This window comes from Habropoda laboriosa, unplaced genomic scaffold, assembly GCF_001263275.1.
Source record: "Habropoda laboriosa isolate 0110345459 unplaced genomic scaffold, ASM126327v1 scaffold107, whole genome shotgun sequence".
NCBI classification, from domain to species: Eukaryota; Metazoa; Arthropoda; class Insecta; order Hymenoptera; family Apidae; genus Habropoda; species Habropoda laboriosa.
In genome coordinates, this window is record NW_017100249.1 from 1,912,451 (window position 1) to 1,935,889 (window position 23,439).

The window sequence follows — 23,439 nt, forward strand, 5'->3', positions numbered from 1 at the left end:
ACTGACTGATCGTTTCTGCCAAGACCATTGTAATACCTTCTTATAGATGTGTCGAATATATAAGGCCGATGCTTGTTCAAGTATCAGCGTCGCAATCGCACCGCGGTTACAAATTCGGCTCGACTCTCTCCTCTCATGTGTAAAGGAACACGTTTTTGCCTTTTTTTTCTTTCTTCTTCCCTTCCTAATTGAACGCTTCAGGGAGTTTGCAAATCGCTTAGCCGCTTGTTTTGCAACACTGGAAGGGGTGAGATAATTGGACAATTAAATCCTGTTTTACTTGTTCGAAAGAAGATGCAAAGAATGTTTTGTAAGGATTAAATGATCAACCGTCGCGTGATTTATTTACAAAACGTACAGAAGTTTATTTTGTAAAAAAAAGGGTGTAGAGATTTTTTTTCCCAGTAAATATTACAAGATTGAACGTTATTCCGTTCAAACGACGTTGATGTTAAGAAAGGAAAAAAATTTACAATCAGTTTTTTGCCGCTCATCACGATCACATCACGAGAATATATCCTTGGATTAAATTATACGAGGTCGATGACTTGTGCTAAGTCATTGCTTGAAATACGTAATTAATTTTTTCTTTATCGTAATTGACGCGCGAAAATTATCCTTGCTGTGCAAATGTTGATTGAAATATTACTATTATATAGTACGCATTATGATGTAAGTTATGTTGTACTTTTATAGACGGTGGAATTGTTACATTACTATTCGATATCTTACAAACGATAAGTTGGAAAGAAGATAGTAAATAAAATGGTGAAAATAATGCAATTGAAATATGTACAAAGTCATTGGACGTACAGCCATCCGTGGAAAAGATTTATTTTCAGTGCAGACAACTTGTTTCGTTACAAACTACAATCAGTTGGTTGGAAGTAACAAGTGCTTAGCTCGCCGGGCAAAAATACAAAATGCTGAAAATAGCCTCGCCTAAATCATATAAATTCAATCACTTAAGATTCCCTCTCTTCTCGTTAATCGCCTAATCTAACAACGACAGTTACGTTCGCTGTACTCAACGGGAAAAAAAAGAATACATTTACATGTGTTCGCTTGAAATCATTGGAAACCTTGAAAAACTTGAGATTTCTGGCGAATCATGATAGCAGAACTTAATGTAAGGCACTTTCTGCGGTAAGCACTTCATGTTTACATAAATACACCGCTGTTAGTCACACTCTGAAGTAGATGCAAGTGTAGACTTTCGATACTCTATCAATCCTTAATTGTTCGCAGTCGTTACATCAATTAGCCCTTCGATAATATGGTAATAATCATATATCACGTTGCTTAAGCAATCTGACGTTTGTCGATATGATGTTGTAAACGCGATATTGTAAGAAAAAATTGTCCTAAATTGTCGCGAAATTAATGTGCGTGTGTATTGTTTCAATTTCTTCCAGTCATTTACAATGAACTGTTTAAATTCCATTGATCTGTCTTCGTCGTACATTGTACAAATATCCCGTAACACTACTACACATATAAATTTTCGTAGCTTTAGTTTGTTACTATTTATATATACAAATCCAGAATATATTATTATCGTTGCAAAATATATCGATGATAACAAAACGATTGTTGCATTAGAAACCTAACAACTATTAACTGCACCCATGTTGAATTTATGCTAGAAATAAATAACTTAAAATCGATAATCGTTAATCGAGGTGTTTAAGTAATTGTAAACTTAATTGTTCGTAGCGCAAACATGCGCTTTTAACATTATTGTCTTATATCATTTTATGGAGACGCTTATGGATGATCGTGAATGATATATCGTAAAAAGTTAGAGTACGTTCAATTATCTCAGACTGATATTTCGATGATTCACCTTATAGCACTAACAATTTAAGTTTGTGTATCTAATAAAAATGATTCCTTAACGATATTGTGAATTGGACCATCATTTTTTGTATCTTTCCCTTAAGAACATTAAAAACGAAACGAAGTTTTTGGTTCTTGCTTCAGCGAATAGTGATTTCCTTTTGTTTAAATAATATAATTGAATTGTGTGTCATACAACTATGACATAATTCAACGTAGTATTACGTAAATCAGTAGGAAAAAAAAAAAATGAAATATCGATATTCAATAAAACAATGCCTCTTTCTCGAGTATAAATGCGATGCACGGCGTAGAAATTGTTGTACAGTATATTACATGGCGTAAGAACTTCATTAACAGGGAAATATACATAATAAAGTATGAATATGTATATTGCACTAATCATTTAAACAACAAAAGAAAACTAAAAGTCACAAACACCTTATGATATAACCAAACGACTATACCCTAAGCAATAGTTATAGAAAAAATATACTCTTTAACATGTATATTCTATGTTAAGAAAGTTAATATGCTCTCCATGTAATAAATTAAGTGTAAATCAATATTTGTCCCACATCATTGAACACAGGATATGTAAACACAATTCTTTTGGAGCGAACGATAATCCCCGCTTTTTATTGTTCTGTAAAATATTCCACGTGCTATTACGATCGTTCAATTTTTTTGTTCACCCCATTGCATACAATTATAGTACTTTTAATTGTAATACATAGGACGTTTCACTTAATTCTTTTTTATCCGCAGTATTTTCCCTACTATTAACGAAGTAAATACATGTTTTATGAATAAGATTCAATCTTCGAAATAAAACATTTTTTTTTTATCGTTAATAGAGTTATAAATACGTCAGATGTATAAATTTGTGAAACATCCTATAATTTATCAGTTGAAAAATTTCTTTTGTTAAAATGTCACAGTATATATATATACTATATTTTAGCAAAGTCGAGTTCAATGTCTTTGATAAAAATTGTTAGTTTCCAAAAATACATAAAAAATTGATCCACTATTTTTTACAAGTTTCAAAAATTTGAACCGACGCTCAAGTGGGGATTCCTACACACTCTCTCCCTCTCTCTTTGTTACTAGAATTTTCTTTTATCAATCCCTCCAACGTGATTCTACACAGTCAATCGTTTCAGCATACACGATTTCTCTATTGACCCTCTATTGACCCTCAAAGCGTCAATAACCAGGACATCGAAGAAAGATAAAACATCGCCGTCTAAATAAAACATCGTCTAAATATGTTGTGCTATCGTTATTCGAAAGTTTTCTTTTTTTTCTTTGCAGACGGTTCTTTCCAGTTGCATTATCGAAAGTATGAATGTTTTCCCCCAGACAGTCTTAGGAATTACAAATACACCGTTTAGCATAAAGCTGCTCGCTTGAGGTTGCTGTTACAGTGGACGCACGATTTCGTGAATCTCGAGATCGCGACAGACTTTTTGTTTTTCACGTTTCACGTATAACGTGTGTAGCCAGCAGTACAAATTCCTTGGAGTTCCGCACCAAGGTCGATTATTATTGAGATCTTCAAACAAAGATCGTATAATATGAGCAGTGGCCGATTTACGGCAGAAATGCTTTTACTTACAATGTAATCATGACAGTGATATTAAAATTACGTTAAGAAGCTTTCATTGATTTATCCGCGTGCGCTAACGTGAGAGATCCTACGAGTGACACGAGCGTACGATCCAGCCATGTTATAGGATTCGGATATAAGAGACCACCCTCGTAGAAACCTAAATGTCCGCCATGAGCCAGTTCTATGTATAGCGTGTTTGGATGAGTTTCTAAAATAGGAAAATAGCACAAAATGGATATGAAGTTTAAGCATGGAATACGGTCGGTCTATACACAAAATCCTTGTTATTACTTACTAGCATGTTCTTTGATGGGATCGAGCAGTATTTCAGGTACAATAGGATCATCCAGAGCATTGATAAACACCATAGGCGTGGTGATGTTTTCGAGATAAAATAGAGAGCTACTCCATTTGTACAATTCCTTTACCGATCTGAAGTTATGTACCTGTTTAACAATTGATATTACAAATTTTAGCAATATGCAATATTATTAAATAGATATTTTGTAGAATGTACAGTACATCGAAATATTGATTACCCTTCTTGTGTAGGCTTCATCCAGGTCCAGTAACGTCGCGGCGGAAATGATGTCTCCTTCGTTTAAATTAAATCTCTGTTTCATCTCCTCCGACAACAGTATATTCTTATGCTTAAGTATAATACTTTTCACCGATTCCGACATTATGTACATGTAGAAACGTCGTAAGTTCTGCGAGCTAAGTAGGAACTTTGTACCTCTGTAGCCATAAATTAGAGCGGGAAAAAGAGGAAAAGGTAAAAATAGTTTAATCGAATAAATTTAGTTTACTATGAAATATTAATAACGATACTCACTCAATGGCGTTGTATCCTTGGCAGATAGATATGCCCCCGATTATATTGGATAATTTATTCGGTCCTCGTTCCCCTAAATACTTAGTCACGATGTTGCCACCCAGGCTGTAGCCAATGCAAATTATTTTTGTATTCGGATGCTTCTGTATCAAATTCTGTAGCATCACGTGATAATCGTCGGTGTGTCCTGAAAATTTTATGTCGTGGCCAGAGTCAATTAGAAATTCAATTAACGTCAAATCGATTAAACAGTATCCAACATCCTTGCGACTTTCATGAGTTAGGCTGTGCTAGTTAATATTATTCAAGGCTTCCATACGCAAACAGTGTCCTTTTAGAAGCAGCTCGAGAAGCTAGACTGAAGAGAATTTTTCAAGTGATAATACAAAAAGAAGAAACTACAAACTTTCTTGCAAAATATTTCATTCGTGTTAGATACAAAATACAGTGAGTTGCTAATTTTTCCAAATGTTTCTTTTTTTTTTTTTTTTGTAAATTGGATCAATTTCAAATTTTCTCAATTTATGGTCGACCAAAGTGATAATGGTAATTGAAGACAGTTTAAACAGCTGGTAAAATTTGAAGTTACTCAGCACATAAATAGTATGATTTTCAAATGGAAAAAGTATGAATTGCAACTAAGTTAGAAAAGTGATTAGTTTTATTTGGAATTAATGAAAAATTCGGGTAATTGAACGTACCATAGGTAAAAATTCGCGGCGCAGTCACCTTTACACTCGACAAAACTCCAACGTGATTAAGTACCACACATCGATATCCATGGCATTGCACAAAGTGGACAAACGTCCTGATGTAAATACTTTCGGAACTGTTGCAAATTCCGGGGCAGATCGCAATGGTTACATCATCTGTAGTCAGATAAAATAAATGGAAATTATAAAAGTTCGCTTTATCTCTTCTAATTAGACACAATAAAATAGTCCCATAAGTTTTCCAACAAGCTATTCTCGGTCTTTGCTGTTGCTTTAGCGATAGGCAGTGCTCTTTTGTACAAGTTCAGCATAAATGACAATGTTTCAATTATTCATCGCAATTGATTCTAGGGAATACACACAAGGTGAAGATCGTGCAGGGAAATAATTGATTATAGAATAAAAAATGTTATTAGGAAAAATTGAAGGATTTTGAAAAATAGACAATTCTTCTTAGTAACATTTTATCGTATCGTTAATACTTTCGGTGATATTCGATCGTGAAGATTAATATGCTTCACCTTGTACAGTGCATCAAATGCACTTGTCAGTGCATTTATTTTTTCTTCCGTTTTCAATAATGCAATTTTGCTAATTTTCAGGGCACAAGATAAAGATAATATGTTTGCATAACGTAGAATAATTTTTTTTTTTTTAGTCTCACATCTTTGAAAATTCGCATTTTTGAGATAAGTAAAGTTAGCGATTAATAGACAAATATTAGTTTGAGTTACAAGTACTCCTTTAAGTAAGATTTAAAAGAAATTTCTAAAAAAAATACAATTTCTTTTCTAACGAAATATTTTTCAATCTCTGAAGAAATATTGTTTAATTTCTAAAAAAATATTACTCATTGTCTAAAAAAAAAAAATATTATTTAACTTCTCAATAAATGTCGCTCTTTTACTTTAGCAAAATTGACAATCTTATCAATACTTCTCTTACGAAAAAAAGGGGAGAAAAAATATAACAATTTCCCATTAAGATTCTCTCATAGAGTTCTGATAGTCTGTAAAAGCTAGCTTCAAGCCATAATCAAAATTTTACTACGACCGTCGTTACAACTGTAACAATCATAAGCATACGAAGTAATTACAGTATAATTGATCGTCCCTATCGTTAACCTTCGAATTGTTCAATAAATCTCCTGAAAATGCACTTGATGCAGCACTTGAATTGCAGATCGAGCAGATAAACGTTTATTAAAACGCCGCTGCGTACAACACCAAGGCTTTCACAGTCTTCGATTTGATAGGATGGGGTCGAAATGATTTACACTGTTCATTTCAGTATCTCGTATTGATTCGTTTGCTATCTTGTTCGGAACGCTATACGGTCAACCTTTAATCTTTATTAAAGTTTAAGGAACATACACAGCGTTGAATCATCAACGAGGGAAACTTTCGGCCGAGTACCGAACTATATCCGTTATGTTAGTTTCGTAGTTCACCAATTTCCAACACGGAGTGTCTTAAACATTAACGCAAGTAGTTGACCGTCACTTTGCCGAGCTATTATCCCATTCTACACGTTCGTAATTCGTTTTCGACCAGGAATTCTCTTTCATTGTGCGAGAGAAAAAAATAGATTTCTTTTATTTCGTGAGAGAAAAAGTAAATCTCTTTTATTTTATGAAAGCAAGAAATTCATTTCTTCCCTTTTGTGAAAGAGAAAATTAATCTCTTTGATTTTATAAAACGGAAAAATTAATTTCTTTCATTCTATGGAAGGAAAAATATATTTCTTTCATTTTATGATAGAAAAAGTCAATTTCTTTCGCTTCACGAATGAAAAAAATACGTATCTTTCACTCTACGAGAGGAAAACTAGATTCCGTCTAATTCTCTGTGAATATAACAAACCTTCGTAATCATTGGTCAGAGGTTGATATAGATCATAGGTAAGAGTGGTTTCATCCGTAAGTTTGATGGATACTCGTACTCCAATTGGCCAAGGGCAACGGACGCGCCCAATAACACTGTGCACGATGGTTTGTACGTGACCACTGAAACCCCATAACCTTGTCGGTTTATACCTGAAACGAGTTGAACAAATAGCACTGTAATATCTCTCAATGTCACAATGGACAAACTCGTCATTTCAATAATTCAATTCCACCGTATTCACACGTCGAATTTCAAGGTACTCGTGGAGAAAACTTCAATCTTACTTCATTCGCGCCTCTTATCAACAATCGTTATGCAACGCTATTATTCTACAATCACAATTGCAACAGTTTATCGCGAATGATTTTCCAACAAAGACTTCCTCGTAGCGACGACTAACTAGAAAACGATCTATTTTCCTGTAATTGCTTTCTCTTGTTGTTACAAGTGTTATCTTCTGTAGTGGTTAGTTTTCGTAGCTACGGCGGTGCCAGAAAATTTTTATACCCAATTTAAACGGTTTCAAAGGGTGAATATGGCGGAAGAGCATTTTTCTTTTCCAAAGCTTTCCTGTGTACATTCGCGTCCATAAGTTACTGGACACTTGACACTATCGAAGGCAATATTTATTACAATTGCTTCTCAGTAGAATCTGACAAAGATACCATAATTTAGCTCCCTTTAGAATATGAATAATTAGCAAGTGTTAGGTCCATTTTATAAATTTATTCTTAACCTAAATGCACAAAGTGTCCGGGGACTTATCAACAGGAGTGTATACATTTTTTCCTACTATAAATTGCAACAAATATCGATGTGCATTTAAATATGCACAGTAATATAAGCTTAAAATGATCTTGGACTCTAAAAGTTTTCTTCATTTTTGCTATTTTTCCAAAATCATTTAAATTACGTGGAGAAATTTTCTCGTACCACCGTTAACTATACAGAGAAGATAATTACGTGGCCTGTTTCACGTGGTTCATCACTTGTAAGATAAAGTAATTCCAGGAAAATTTATCTCTTATTCGTTCACCTTCTAATTAATAGCTGGACATCAATTTTGAAATACCCTTAAAATAGCCTTCCAATTACAGATCGAGTCGGTGAAAAACTTGACCACCTTTACGCTACAACGAGAAGCAAAAGGAAAAAGAACGAAAAGGGAAAAAAGAGAAGCAAGGGAAACAGGTTAACGTGATAGTTGGGAAAGGCGTCGTAAAACAATCCGAAGGCTGTAATCCTCGTCGAATTTCTTCCCCTTAGGGGAACATTTCGTGTATAGCACCTTTTGTCTTATTAACCCGCTGTGGCGGCAATTTCTTTTTCAGCTGGTTCAACTAGTTCTACATCGGTTCGTGTCGCTCGCTCGCGTTTCATTCATCCAACAAGCCCGTTGTTCACCTTTGTGAAAGTGTGTTCCTTCGTTCGCAGGAATTCCACGGGATTTTTGCGGTGAAGAAAAGCGAAGCCGAACGTGGTAACAAACTATTAAGCCCCCCTTCATTGCATCGTACCAAAGAGCCACAGTGGATAAGTGGAGCATGTACGAAGCCGTATAAATCACTAGCATTAAACGACCTGTACTCGGGGAAAATATAATCTTCAACCTTAGTAGGACAAGAGAAGAAAACTTGCACCAGGTTGTTATTGCCACGAAGAGAAGGATTTTCTTTCTTTTCGAGAAGACGTAAATATTTTCGATCGAAAAATCTACAGATTTTCCTTTTCCTTTTCTCTCGCCTGAGGTATTGAGTAAAGAGGATATTTTCATAGACTCTTTTCCACGAAGAAAAAGTTCAATTTACCACTTATTGTGTGCTGCCTCGATCTTTCCATACAAAACAGTTACGTTACAAAAACCGAGTATTTTGTGAAATATTTCATTACACAATGAGAACATTTTTTTCTTTAACACACCCGAAGGAAAAGTTCTCGAAAAGAGAAGTATATAACTCAAACCACTCTGCTAATCACCGTCGCAAATCGATTTAATCCAAAAAAAAAAAAAAAAAACCTCCACGTTTCCATTATCTTTCTCTCACTACAGAGCTACTAAATAAAGAGGAAACTTACACAAACAGTCTTATCCACGAAGAAGAGTATATTCTTCTCGAAGAAGACATAAATACGTTCGATCCGAAAACCTCCATGTTTCAGTTCTTTTGTTCTTTCTCCCCTGAAGTATGAAATAAACCGTGTTACCAGACTATGTTAACGACAAACCCATGACTCTACAGAAAAGAACACTACTAAATCCGGCAATTTCGTCGAGTGCGAAGTAAACCAGGTGCAAAATTTTACTACGATTTCTACTATGTCGTTAGTGCATCACCTTCTGTGCAATTTTCACCGTACACATTGTGCATTCCAGTTCGTTTTGTTCGTGAAAGAAATTCAACAAGCCGGACAGCTTTATTTCGCGTTATCCTTATCTGTTAAACTTCTTCTTCTCCTTCTTCGCGATTAAAGATTCACGCTTGTGCGGCGTTTTTCGACCACTCACCACGCCTGCCACTCCCGAGCTCCCCTCGCGTTGCATATTCTCTCTTTGCCCCAGTATCGGTGCTATATTTAAATCCTTCGAATTCCACGTCCTTAATTTCACAAAACTTTAAATTGTAAATTACTAATTGCAACAGTTTAACGTGTTCCCGACCGCCTAGTCGTTCTCTACGCGACTTTCTATTCAGCCAGCAGTTATGCCAGTTCCGAACGCATATTTTAGAATAAATTTAGGATCGAAGAAATGAGTTGTTGTCGGAGGAAAAATGCAGCGTCGATGATTTATTTCAATTATGAAAATATACGGGATGGGCTGAAAATTGAGTAACTATTTTTCTATTGTTAGTAAATTAATGTAAATTTACCGAAATAAGGCATGATTAAGTAAAAAGTGCGGGATGGGCGGAAAATTGAGTAACTCTGTTTTCTATTATCTCGCGTGGAAATTAATTTGCCTTTAATTTGTATTTGATTTGCAAAATAATCTCCATTAATTTCGGTAATGATTCTGAATTCTCTCTTCGAAAAAATACGGCCTGAAAAATATTTTGTGGAAAAGGGCGCCGAACAATTTTCTACACCCGTTTCAAAATTTTTCTTCCAGATTTTACTCAATTTCTAAATAGTAAAAAGACTTATGGGACCATCCTCTAGCAAATATAATATACAAAATACAACTAAATACTTTCACAGCAAAATTTGAAAATTTATGCAGCCTGTACAATTCTTTTCTTATTAAAACACCTATGCATAAATTGGGTTAATTATCCGGATAAATTAGAATGCCACTGCTGGTTTAGTTGCACTTCTCGCTAGTCCACTACCTATGCACATTTTCTTTCCAACGAGAAATGCAACATTGCCTTACTATCCGCACAATTTTCCTTTTAATTTCGTGACGTTTTCTACCGTAATCAGATGACTCAAACCCGGTCGCTACATCCACGCCGATAACCACTCCACAGACACGATAATTACGTATCGAAATAAAAAGAAATATCGAGTAGCCTGAATGGAAAGCTCGACGAAACTTTTTCCGTGTGTTCAATCCTAAATTGTAGATTACAAATTCTATTTATCATTGGTGTAATTAGAAGCACGAGTGTGACCGGGTACAGGTACTCGAGGAAATAAGAAACGCATTATCTGTCGGGATAATCAGAGAGTCGTTGATAACTGAAAGAGGACACATAACTCGAATATTACTCGACGACGGGCAAAAGCTATCGAGAATTCATACCGCGTGTCGCGGCAAATGAAATTCATAAAGCTACGTACAGCGAGTGAAATTCGCTGTTGTGCACCAATTGCTCCGCGACGAAGGCGAAATTCTTTCCTCCGGGTATATTGTCAATTTAGCCTGCTCCGCGAGTCATGGAACGAAAGCTTCGCGCAACTAACGAGGGAATATCTTTAAGGGATAATCACCGATACTGATGAAACTTCGGTGTGTCGCGGTGCTGAGGAAAATATTTGACACGTATTTTTTATTTTTATTGGCAAAGGTTCACACCGAGGGGGTGAAAATCGTTCTTAAGGTTGGAGATGGTTTAGTCTAATATGTATCTCGAAAATTATTAGAGACAGAGGAATGGCGTAAATTGGTGAATTTGAAACTGACGAATCTGGAATTTTTCAAAATTTGAAAGATATGAAATTACTTACAATTTTCACTTTTTTATTATTTTCCATTTTTCAAATTGTTAGAGATAAAGCAATGATGTAAATTGGCGGATCTTGAATTTTTCAGTGATAAAATTTGAAGGATACAAAATTACCCGTAATTTCTTATCTTTTTATTATTTTCTATTTTGAAAATTGTTAGAGATAAAGCAATAGTGTAAATTGGCGAATCTTGAATCTTTCAGTGATAAAATTAGAAAGATATGAAATTACTTACAATTAAAATTTTTCTATATCTCCCATTTTTCAAATTATTGGAGATAGAGAAATGATATAAATTGACAAATCTTCTATTTTCCAACGATTAGTCAACTTTTCATTTTTCAAATTTTTCCATTAAAAAATACAAAATTCGTTAACTTTACAAATTCCAGACATTACACTAAATACATTCACCATCTCCAACTTCGAGGACAACTTTCACCCCCCTCACTGTAAACGATTGCTATAAAAGCACACGTATCGAATATTCTCTTGAGAACTACTCTACATATACCAAAGTTTCATCAACGATCCTCACTTCGGTATGTTCCTTCGCAAACAGAGGAAAGTAGAATTTAACGAGCATCGCCTTTACAAATATTTTCATCGAACGCACGTCGTGCGAGATTTCTTCGGCAAGATTCTCCATTCACGTGAATCACGATGACAGAGGAGGTATTCTTTTCACGGCACATGCAAATGTAATTAATAAGGCGGGTCGTTAATTTTTAATTAGAAGCCACGCGGTCATTAGCGCGAAGCAATTCTGCACTTCTTGTCGCCTTTTCTCTCCTTTCGTGCACGCTAACGTTCGACCAAAGAAATTACACGTTTCCCTGCACGCTTGTATGTCACTTATATAGCCGGTTGCAGTCATGGTCAAGATGTAATCGATCAAAAGCAGACGTTAAGCTTGGTTTTTTCCATTTTCGACGTGTTACGATAACGAGTCATGCGTTGCAAATCAAAAACGTGCGACACGCGTTCGAGGAAGAAGAAGCTTTCGCGGGCAGAATCGCCGATTCATTTTCTATGGAAATTTTCTTAAACCCCTTCACCTATGATTACTTTTCTGACTGTGCATAGAAGCTTCAGCCGTTTAACGTTTTAGTACTGTGTCAAGTAACAAAAGCAAATCTGTTATGAAACCAAAATTTACGATGAATTTTTCTTACTGACATATCTATTTCTCTCACATCTTCACCAGAATCTCTGCCACGAGTCTGACACGTTGTTGTATGCTGAAGGGTTAATACTGTTTGAAATAACGATGGTTACGTTGCACGTACAACGGAAGTTGGATTTATTGGGAAAAATTGTGTATCACCGGTGGTTTAGATAGGGCAAGCTCGATAATTCTCAGCTGTACGTGTCGTAATTTCTTCCACTTATCGGTGTTCACGTTTAGGAGAATTCAATTCGAGCAGGTTCATTTACTTGCCTCTTCAAAACACGTGAAAAGAAAATTGGAAGTTAAATGTTCCTTTATTTTCTTATAAAAATAATTGAATACTAGACTCTGAAAAGCTGTAAGCGCCACTGGCTGTGTTTTTCTATTGATTAACGAGGCTCTGAAATATTATAAATTTTCTGTATTCCGTTGATAACATTTAGGTAACTAAAAACTTTTCATTTTAATAGATACACTACCGGCCAAAAGTTTGGAATCACTGGGCATTGCAATTTACAACAAAAATTTCCAGAAAAAAAAGTCAGCGACCTTGAGAATTTTTTTATCGTTCGAATCAATTGATATGAGATATATTGATAAAAGTAGAACTGCGATAAACTTAAAATCTATAAAAAATTAGCAGCAGATTTAATATTGATGAAAAGTGGGAGGTGATTCGAAACTTTTTGCCGGTAGTGTATAGTCTTCTCTATATCCAATCTTCAATTACATTTCTTAACAACCGTAGAGAAAATTCATTTGGTTTCTTCAAATATCGAGTGCATTTTTTAAATCACTTCTCCCTGACCATAATTGTGCTCTAAATCGTTCAACAGCTGTGTTTGAAGAAGGCGCTTTATCGACACGTCCAGTATGAGTCTTTTGATACCAAGAACTCGTTAGAACCTCAACGAATCGAGTATTAATAATGAATAATCAAATTTCGTCGTACTAAATGAAGCTTCGCGATAAAAAAAGAAAAAGATAAATCGCCGAGTCATTAAATATTCAATGTATACTAATTTGTTCGCTGCAACCGGAAGAGAGAGAAGACCGAAGTAATTATTCATTTCCCACCTATCAGGAAGTAATACGTTTAATCAAAGTTCGATCGCTGCGACGACTTTCTATTGTCGTAAAATGACAAGTATCGCGTGGAAGATGATTCCATGGTAATGTGTGCAATTACGAAAAGGGATTTCATTCTTGCGGCGGAAGTAAAAGGGAAAGCAACGAGATTGCTAGGAAACGCGATCAGACGATAAGGATGCCTTTCTTATGGAAATTAAAAGGCTTCCTATTGAACAAAAAAGCGTAGTTTCATTGAATGCAAGGGAATTATATGTATGATAAATATGTATATTTTAATTATATATATTTAAAAAATAAAAATTTATTAATACAATTTTAATAACACACAAAAAAAAAAAGAAGAAAGTACGTGGAACATTTCACTCGATTCTTTTCTGCTCCAAATTAAAGTTTGTAAACGAAATCTTTTATTCGTGAAACCCGCCGCGTGTTTCGTTTTTCGTATTCGAATTTAAAATACATTTCAGGGTAAACACTCTGAGCAATTTTTTTTCTTTTCGCAAATCAATTTTTGATAAAACGCGTATACACAATCGGTTGTGTTTACGTGCACAAAATGCGCGCGATAACATCTCAATGAGACTTTTTATTCAGATTTCTTAATGGTTTTTTTTTCCTTGGAAAGTCGCTTTATTTGTATTATTCTTCTTTACCCACAGAGTCACGGCTGCATAAACGATCGCTTCAATTTGCATATTTCTTTTATATTCAGATTTGGAAAATCCAACGAATCACGGGATCAACAGAAACAGCTTAACCCTCTGAGAATTGTTGATCGCAATCTACAAGCGTTATCAGAAGCTGTTATTTTTTTCCTTCTATTTTCACGGCGAAGGTTCATTTATCTCTATGGGTTCATTCAGTTGATACGATATCGAAATTATTATTCCGTTACTTTACCCCGTTGCAGCCAAATAATTCGCATCAATAAAACAAACGTGATTCATCAGAGTTCGAGACATATTTCGCGACGCGGCGAGATAATGTGTCGTGTGTTAGTCACCATCTCTCGATAAATGTGATGCAGACAGGCCGGTTAAGGCTTTTGCTCGTGAGGTCATAACCAAGACCAGAGCAAGGGTAATTATGCAACGCCTAAAATGGAAGAACAATGTTGATGGTCAGATTATATCACAGCGATTTTATACAATCTTATTCCTATCCGCGAAGTTTCCTGTAACTCGTTCAAGATCTCGGTGAGTGTTCATTGAAGACGAAATTGCAAACTCGCCGGTCCGAGGATAGTTGATTCTTCGACACGCGAGCGTGAACGTAATTTTAAACCGTCCATTAGTATGGCACGAACGAGCACGATTAATTAAACGCTGCCTTATACTTTTTTGTTATCGCGAAATCCTATTCTTCAGACGTATTTACTTGAAGAAAAAACATACACACACATACATACACGTTTGAAAAAGTGATTTGAATAAATTGTACTCCTCTTTTGCATTCGTACTTGTGTGAATGAAAATACGCTTCATCGTTCTCAGTCCTCTTTATAAATGTTTGAAAATTGATTGAACGAGACAGTGTGTTACTGCTATATACATTATGTGATGGCCATTTTGTAAACACTTGTTACTGATAACCTAAAATGTAAAATAACTGTCACATAATTATATCGTCAAATATGTGTTAGAATAATTTTATCGACAATTTAAAAGTACGTTTTTACGCGTGTATTATCTGTAAGATGTAAATACCAGAGGAGATAAATGGTGACATCACACACCGACCGGCTGGCAGTTACATTTTCTACAAGACGTATCTCGTGACACAATTAGACAGATTGATAGGGTCATTGTCTATTAGTGAAAAGTAGACCATACCCGTGCTCAAGTATTAACGTAACGCCTTTGGCTTCCAATCGTTCTCCTAGGCGGCTTTCGCGAATTTTCGGTCCTATCGATCGGTAAAACGTTTCCGGAATATTTCATCATCGACAATTTCCTAACCGTACAATCGCTCGATCTTTTCGTTAAATTCGCCACGTGTAGTAGATTTTCATATATATACTATTCTATACGTACGCGAACAATATCCGGCGTCAGAGGCTAACATAACCTCACTATTCTATTGTACGCACCATGCAGCGAGTAACTCGAAATTTTTCCGCGTGAAACATACGAGATAATACGTGGTGAGAAGAAATCATTAGGAAACTTACGGTTCTGCGATAACAGGAGCGATTTTCAGAACTGTCGAAAGGAATGACTGATCTTGACACAGGATCAATGGCTTCCTAGGTGCACTGTTTACATTCAATATCCTGAACAAGATGCATAGGATCACGGCGACCAAGGCCAGCAGTGCCGTGGACATGTTTCCCCTTTTCTCTGCTGTGCCACAAAAATTCGGTTCCCTTTTGCGATTTCACGTCGATATCGTGTAGTTATATCGACGCTCGAAAAGGACCGTGCGATTTAGTGGCAGTTCGCGTGGAACTGCACGCAGTTGTAATGCACTGAAGAATTAACTGAAGGACTACTTTTCCTCTTGGATTGACAATGCTCAAAAACGTATTACTCGCGACAAGGATCGTACGCGACTGTATTACGCGTTTGTTTTACCGGCACTTCTTGACGGTCGATTTGCGCGTGCCTATCAATAGTTAGGTACGCGGAACCTCCATCTATCCGTGTCGCTAGAAACTCCGATACGAATTAAGGCAGGCCAAACCTGGCGGACAGGCGACCAAACAGAGGTGAAATTTTTAGACAGCTCCGTCTCTCTCAGGTATAAACGGTCGAAGAGCTGTAGCTCGAATGCAGGCCATGAAACACAGCCGGTGCTGTCGGATCGCACTTACTACTGGTATTCAGCAGAATCCGCTAGCATTATCGGACCACTTTTCTCTCTCTTTCTTTCGCCGGTCAATTACTACAATATGGTCGGCTTAAATGTATTTGCACGTCCAATGATTTCCTTAGCCTACTGGAAATACGATAGCAAGGAAAAAAATTAGCTTTGACGTTATTTACGAGATTATTTTGCAAAAGATTTCAGTGCCGTCTTAGTCTTCTGTAAATCGACCGATGTTATTTTGACAAACCTGTTTTATTCAGCAGGTTTTTGGAGTTCACGCTGAAGCTAATTCATGCAGGAAATATGTTTGTGAGAAATTTTAAACGAATGCTAATGTCTGTCACTAAATTATGTAATTTTTTCGATTTTTAATAATGGCGTGTGCTGCGCTTAAATTCGACATAAGATACGTAGCAATATTAATTGTATTTCGAATATCGTGAATCTACCTTATTTTAGAATTTTCACTTGAAAATATATCACTGTAGTGAACAAAGAATAGAACGATCAAACGAATGAATTTTCACAATTGTACCAATTACATTTGTATGTTTTTTTTACGGTGTTGCAATGAGCACGTATGTACTTGGACAGGGGAGTAGACCGTTCTCTTATGGCGAAGTAATTATACCCACGTCCTCAAATCGGAATACGGTTGGATTTTTTCCGAGGCTATGTACATTTCGCGAGGGAAATAGTAAAATATCATGTCACTGACCCACGATTTCACTTCGGCACTCCACGGGAATCTTGAGACGTTGTTAAGGTCAAGGTCATTCGATCTTCCTACTGGATCGATATTTCGATAATTAATCGACGGTTGAAACGACTTCTGTTTTATGGGTCGATATTTAAAAATGCGATTGTTGTGCAGTTTTGAAGATTACATCGTGCGCAGTGTTCGTTCCTCGTCGTTCTTTGCATTTTACTTTAATTTGTTTAAATATTTGTAAATGTATCACGGAAAGTTTGTGTTTTTTTTTTCGTTTCTACTGTGTTGAGTGTTTTTGAAAAAAGTTGATGAATATTACTTCGACGAATCAAGGTATGCGAGATTATTGAAAGTGAGTGCATGGCGTCTCATAATTGAACAATTCACGAGAAATCGGACATTGAACTTTAATTCGATTCAAAGAAAACTACTGCACCGTAATACCGTGAGAAAACAATTGCCTTGATTGCATTTACGTAATAACCCCGGGATATTTATAATTCAAATTGGTAAAACGTTAAAATTATTGATGTAACCGATGTCATGGCAACCATTATTGAAATAACCGACTACGTAGTAACGATTCATATACATATAAGCAGAGTGATATAATAGTTCGATGATTTTCATCGTGAATGACACCGGTCATAAATATTTCACAGTCGCGTTCGCATAATTAAAACGCGATTCATTTTAATCTATAAAACAGTTCGTATTGTTTGTCTAATTGAGAAAAAGAAAAAAAATGCGCGGGAAGGGTAAAAAAAAAGTAGTTCGAAACAACGGTAAAAATGGAAAAGGTAAAAACGGTAAAAATGGAAAGAATAACGGTGGCAAGAGTAAGGGAGCGAAGAGATCGAGAAAAAGTGGAGGAAGGGCAAAATTTACTATGGATATATTTAACGAAGAAGTCATGGAAAATGCGTATTACACTTGTCACAATGTTATGGATGTATTGAAGTGCAGGGGATTCCCTTGGCCTGATGCTCAAAAGAAGAAGAAAAGGAAGGGGAGGAAGTGAACAGGAACTTCCAATGTAATTAGATGCTTCTAATAACAAGGTATTGAAAAAAATATATATTTTTTTCATTCAAAATATAACGTTGACGTACGCATTCTGGCACTGTGTAATATTTAGAAATAACAAAATACTTTAACAATTAGTCATCCTCATCACTCTCCTTTTCCAATGTTTTAAGAACGGTTTTGCAGTATTCCTCCGTATCAAATTCCGTGTGATTGATCATAAATGGTCCGTTGAATACGCAATGCACCGTTACTGTTTCTGAGTACTGTAAGTCAGGTAATAGCTGCAGGAATATAAATTCGAACTCATCAATCAAGTAATTGCTAAAAAAGAATAGAGAAAGGTAAATATAGACTACCTTTGGCGTGAGTAAAAAATACTGAGAACTATCCGATCTTTCTGTCATTTTTACAAGTAAATTAAATACCCTCCTTTCATTTATTGCGTCCATACCCTACGATAAACATAGGTTGTTAAAAACCACAGATAATCTTGAAACAAGATTTTGTTAGAACTACCTGATTAATTTCATCTACACATCGGAAAGGTACTGTTGATAGTTCTTGAAGAGAAATCATGTAAATGGCAGTAGTAACGGCTCTTTCTCCACCACTTTGGTGATGTCTCGTTAATTCTTGTAACTGATCAGCATCTCTGAATTTCACCTTAATTTTTAGGCCATACTGATCAAAGTCCATCTACAAGCATTAGACTTTCTATGAGTACTTAAATTGTAATCGTACGACCTAGTTTTTATTTCACGATGACTCACATTATTTTCCGGTTGCGCCAATGTAACTTCACCGGCACAATCCATCGCTGAGAAGTACATACTGAAATTCGAATTAATTTTTTCAATAGTATTCGACAAAGGTGTTAACCATTCCTCTTTCAACGTTTCTATATTTCGTCCAATCGTTTCTATGTCATGCGTTGTTTTCTGTATGAAATCCTTCAAGTGATGAATATCTTTTTCTACTTCCTCGTATTCACGCAATACCTGAAATTAGAATGATTGGCAATCGATTAATATTTTGTTGGATAAGTTAATTTTGTTTTTTTTTTTTTTTCGTTTTTACAAGCCTTACATTTTCACCATCTACATTGTTTGCCATGCAAAACACTTTTGCTTGCGCGATATTCAGTTCATTGTTAATTTCTTCTATGGTGGGTGGTAACTTGATGAATACTTTATTTATGGGTTCAAAACCTTTCTCAGATGGATTAATACCATTGGTAGTTTCTAATGCTTCATTGTACATTTTTTGTACTTCGGTTTTCATTGGCTGTAATTCCTGGCTAAGTTGTTTCACTTTGCCTTCCGCTGCTTTAAGTTTCTCTCTTAAATCCTGCGAATCGTTTATTTTTATTCTCAACGATCGTTTTTTCATCTTTAACGCCAATTCGCTTTCCTCACTAGCTGTAATGTTCGCAAAACTCTCTTCCAATTCTGCGTTGTATGCTCTATAAATCTTGAACTGTCTATCTAAAATCATCTACAAAATTTATACATAAATATTAACCGTTTGTATAATATACATAGTTTGACATTTTACAATGTTTGATTTTGAACGAAACCTTTATATTATTTGTACTAGATTCTTTTATTTTGTCAATACTGGTTCGTTCGTTCTGCAAACTCGAGATTTTTTTCTCAACCATAGATATTCTAGATTTTAGTGTTTGTATTTTTTGCAGATCTTGTTGGTACTTGTTTCTATCGACTCTGTATTTCTCTAACTCCGTGTTTTGTTCGTATATTTCCTCGTCTGTTTTCTTTAATTTGTTGAGCGCGTTGCTCTTCCTCTCCTGTAATTCTCCCAACCTATAAACACATTCTGATTATAATTTATTCGTATTATTGTTTCAGAATGTAGAAATATTAACACAAATATTAACAAACTTTTGTTCAATGTTTATCAGTTTTCTTTTATTTATTACAATAGATAACATTCCTGAACTCGATACTGGTTGCATTCTAATAGACTTTTCACCCGTGTACTTTGATCTATTTACTACATACACGCTATTTCCTAAAAGCATACGAAGAAAAAAAATAGTATCGTCCATATAATTTATTATTAAACAAAAATGTAGCAATGCGTACTGATTTACTTACGACTAAAATAGCAACGTATATTGTTAGGTATATGATCAATGTTATCATCGACATGATTGGTTCCTATGGGTATATTATTTAAATCATACATGCCTACTAAATATTTCATAATGGTACTCGGTGCTTCGATTAGCGATACTAAATAGTGAGTAAAACCAAATTGTTCGATACGTTCCAATGGAACGTTCGGCTCCATAGGAACCTGTTTTGTAGGATCAGAATGTACGGCGTTTACTTGTAATTTCTGTTCGTCTCTCAAGTAAGATAGTAGCATATTCATATCTCTTTTATCTTCGCAAACGAATGCTATTAAATCGCGGAATGCAATGATATTTTCTAAATATTTTGCGTATGATGCGTCTTTTACATTTATGTTAAGCAATATTGGTTCGTGTACTATGCCGGAAAATTTGTTACGATTTTCCCTTAACCATTGTACTGCTTTATATGTATCTTGACTTTTCTCTCTAAGCAATTGTAATCGTTTGGTTTCAACATTATGAAATTGTAGCTCTGCTTCTTGGGCTGTAAATTTTGTTGTACTGTAAATAAACAATATAAAAAGAAGTACGCAAGCAATTTAAAAAATTCACCTCTGATTTCAAGATTTAAGCTCTCCTGTTCCTGTTTTAATCCTAAGCTTTTACTTGTTAGCATGTTAATGATATTTCTCTTGTTTTCTATGTTTGATAATATTTCTTGCCGTTGTTTCGTTAAAGTTTCCTCTGTAAAATATAACATATTCTAAATGTTTCGTAATACTTCGAAGTAATATTAGTATAATCGAAATAGAACAAACCAGATCCAATATCTTTCAACATTAATAATAAATCATTATCAAGTTTGTTTTTTTGCTGTTGTGCAAGGTCAATATCGTGATCTCGGGCTTCTTCTATTTGAATCCTTTGCTTGCACCCGTTTTCGGATTCTCTAATATTATTTTCACACTCTAAAATATCGTCCATCATCTTTTTAAGTTTCGTAGTTTTGATTTTAATTTTATAATTCTAAAATTATAGAATACATAGAATATGTTACAATTTTATAATTTAAAATATACGATCTTACATGATCTGTTATGGAGTTTTTGAGTAAATGGATTTCTGATTTTATTCTTTCTATTGCTTCATTAGTAGGTTTCAATTCTGCATCTAAAGATACCATTTCTGCTGCTGCACTTTCTTTTTTCTTTTTTAACTGTAAGCATAGATAATTATAAAAACTGTAACATTAGGTTACAATAATACATTTTTTTACATTTACCTTAAGTAAATGTCTACGTTTTGTGTCATACAGTATCCATGCCTTTTTCTGCTTCAAGGCAATAATTTTTTTCTTTATTAATTTCCTTTCCTTGATACTCTTAACACTTTCTTGCAAACCTTCATATATCTGAGTTTTTAATACTAATAGTTTTTTCTTAGTTTCAATCTGTTTTTCTAGATCTTTATGTTCTGCTCTATACTGTATCAAATTTTTATGATTTTCTAATACTATAGGATCACCAACTGATCTTTCTGTATTTTCTAACAATTCTTGTGCATTCATTTTGGAAAAGTCTTGTACTTTATCTTGTGGAAGGAATTGACAAAGATTATCCACCTAAAAGCAAAAATGCATTAAAAAGAATTTTTTGTATTAAAACAATGCCTCTTATATATAAATACCTGAATATTCAAACTTTTTGTTAACTCTTGTACTTCTTTACTATTTGAGAGTCTATCATCAAGAAACCATCGAGTATTTCCAAGTATATTAAATTCTCTTCGAATGACAATATCATTCTTTTTTCCATTGGTAAGATGAATTTCAATCTTTGCTTCTTCACATCCTACCTTTACATAATCCGCAACATGAGTGGCACGACCAATTGTGGTAGGTTTACCTCCCAAACCAAGAACAATGGCACAAACAATTGTTGATTTGCCAGTGCCATTAGGACCAATAATAACATTTAAATTCCTACCAGGCTTTATGGTAACTTTATTATAAGTTCTATAACAGAACAGATACTTCTTACATATTTAAATAACTACATCTCATAAAAATAAAAAAAAATCTTACAAAAATACTTACACAAAATTTTCTAAATAGATATAAGTAATAATTCCTTTTTGAATGCAATTGTAACTCATGATGCTACTTTGTACAGTTCTTTAAAATAAATAACATTCATTCGTTACAAAGATATGCATGTTTAAATAATCATTGTAGACCGTTTTATAATACCATCATGCAAAATAGTATAAATACTGAAATAAAACAATTTTAATTCATAATGTTCTACTAATCGTATACTTGTACTTCAGGTTGTAGGATAGTATCCTGGCAGTACGTAAACATAACCTATACGAACAAGTGCAATGCGTAGCAAGAAATATACGTATCTATAGAGATACACCTTACAGTTACAAAGTTTGAATATGCAATAATTGGTTATCGTTAGGGTTACATAGATTATTAAAAAATATACAGGTTATGTAGAAAATTATAACTTATTCAAAAAAATGTTTTAAATAAAAAATTCTTATTTAAAACTACGTATGAATAATATCAATATGCATTAGCATTTACAGCAAATGGGATTGTGAAACAAACGTTGAACCAGACATGTTTAAAAATAAATCAATACAATTATTAAAATTTACATTTCGTCATTATTATGTCGACTTTGTACAAATATGATTATCTTCCATTGTAACCATACTTTTCTCTTATGGTTTTACTTATTTATTACAATGTTCTTGCTGTTGCCACTACACTTCTCGAACTACGTATTACCCTGGAGAATGAGGAAAAAAATTCAATGACAAACTATGATACCCCGATAAAAAAATGCTATATCTAGCAACAACAGCAATCATAGGAAGTTGATAAAATAACCTACGCATAGAGTAGGCTTCGACTGACGTCAAATGATACGCATTTAATTGAGAAAATAACGACAGTGTGCAGTTTGAGCGGGAATTTTTCTGCTACTATAATTGCAGTAGATAAATTAAATAAATTTTCATTTATAAATTGGCTTTTAACGATCTATCATATAAAGTATTTCTAATAATAGTTCACCGCTGTTTGAAAACACGAGATAACACAGCAGGTAAAATCGATAAAATAGTTTACTTCGAATTACTTTTATCGATCGATTTTAATCAAAATAACGATGCCATTATTGCATCGCCTGTAAGTTTTCCACGTTACGAAATTCTGTCATCCATTAGTGAATTAATGATCTTCTTCGTTTTAGATGCTCGCACGAGATCTGCATAAAAATGATTAAACGCCATTCAACGAATAATTCCTCATTCCACGTTCAATTCTTAACCTCCTTCGTAGTCTGAAATGTTTATCGTTCGGAACAGTTCGAAACACGTTCCCTAAAGGAAACGTAATTTCCATACCCTATTCGAAAAATTTGAAAAATTATAATAAAATTTAATTTATCATAATTT

General features: G+C 34.5%; 3 protein-coding genes across 3 annotated transcripts; 1 reads left to right on the top strand and 2 right to left on the bottom strand.

The window, feature by feature from the left end:
- Positions 1-3,492: 3,492 nt before the first annotated feature.
- LOC108572184 (abhydrolase domain-containing protein 2) lies at positions 3,493-15,646 on the bottom strand. The gene is made up of 7 exons (XM_017934383.1): positions 15,492-15,646; positions 6,865-7,037; positions 4,991-5,158; positions 4,290-4,476; positions 3,994-4,192; positions 3,750-3,900; positions 3,493-3,662 (listed from the first exon to the last, which is right to left on the bottom strand). Exons 1-7 carry the CDS (start codon positions 15,644-15,646, stop codon positions 3,493-3,495), a joined length of 1,203 nt encoding a protein of 400 aa, XP_017789872.1.
- Positions 15,647-17,586: 1,940 nt separating this feature from the next.
- LOC108572195 (small lysine-rich protein 1) lies at positions 17,587-17,862 on the top strand. The gene has a single exon (XM_017934394.1). It carries the CDS (start codon positions 17,587-17,589, stop codon positions 17,860-17,862), a length of 276 nt encoding a protein of 91 aa, XP_017789883.1.
- Positions 17,863-18,001: 139 nt separating this feature from the next.
- Positions 18,002-22,131, bottom strand: LOC108572174 (structural maintenance of chromosomes protein 5). Its single transcript, XM_017934371.1, has 14 exons — positions 22,064-22,131; positions 21,655-21,982; positions 21,251-21,589; positions 21,056-21,184; positions 20,787-20,994; positions 20,581-20,712; positions 19,988-20,512; positions 19,772-19,901; positions 19,447-19,693; positions 18,957-19,364; positions 18,641-18,868; positions 18,387-18,566; positions 18,227-18,322; positions 18,002-18,151 (listed from the first exon to the last, which is right to left on the bottom strand). The coding sequence occupies exons 1-14, from the start codon at positions 22,120-22,122 to the stop codon at positions 18,002-18,004; spliced, it is 3,159 nt and encodes a 1,052-aa protein (XP_017789860.1). The 5' UTR covers positions 22,123-22,131.
- Between the last annotated feature and the right edge of the window lie 1,308 nt (positions 22,132-23,439).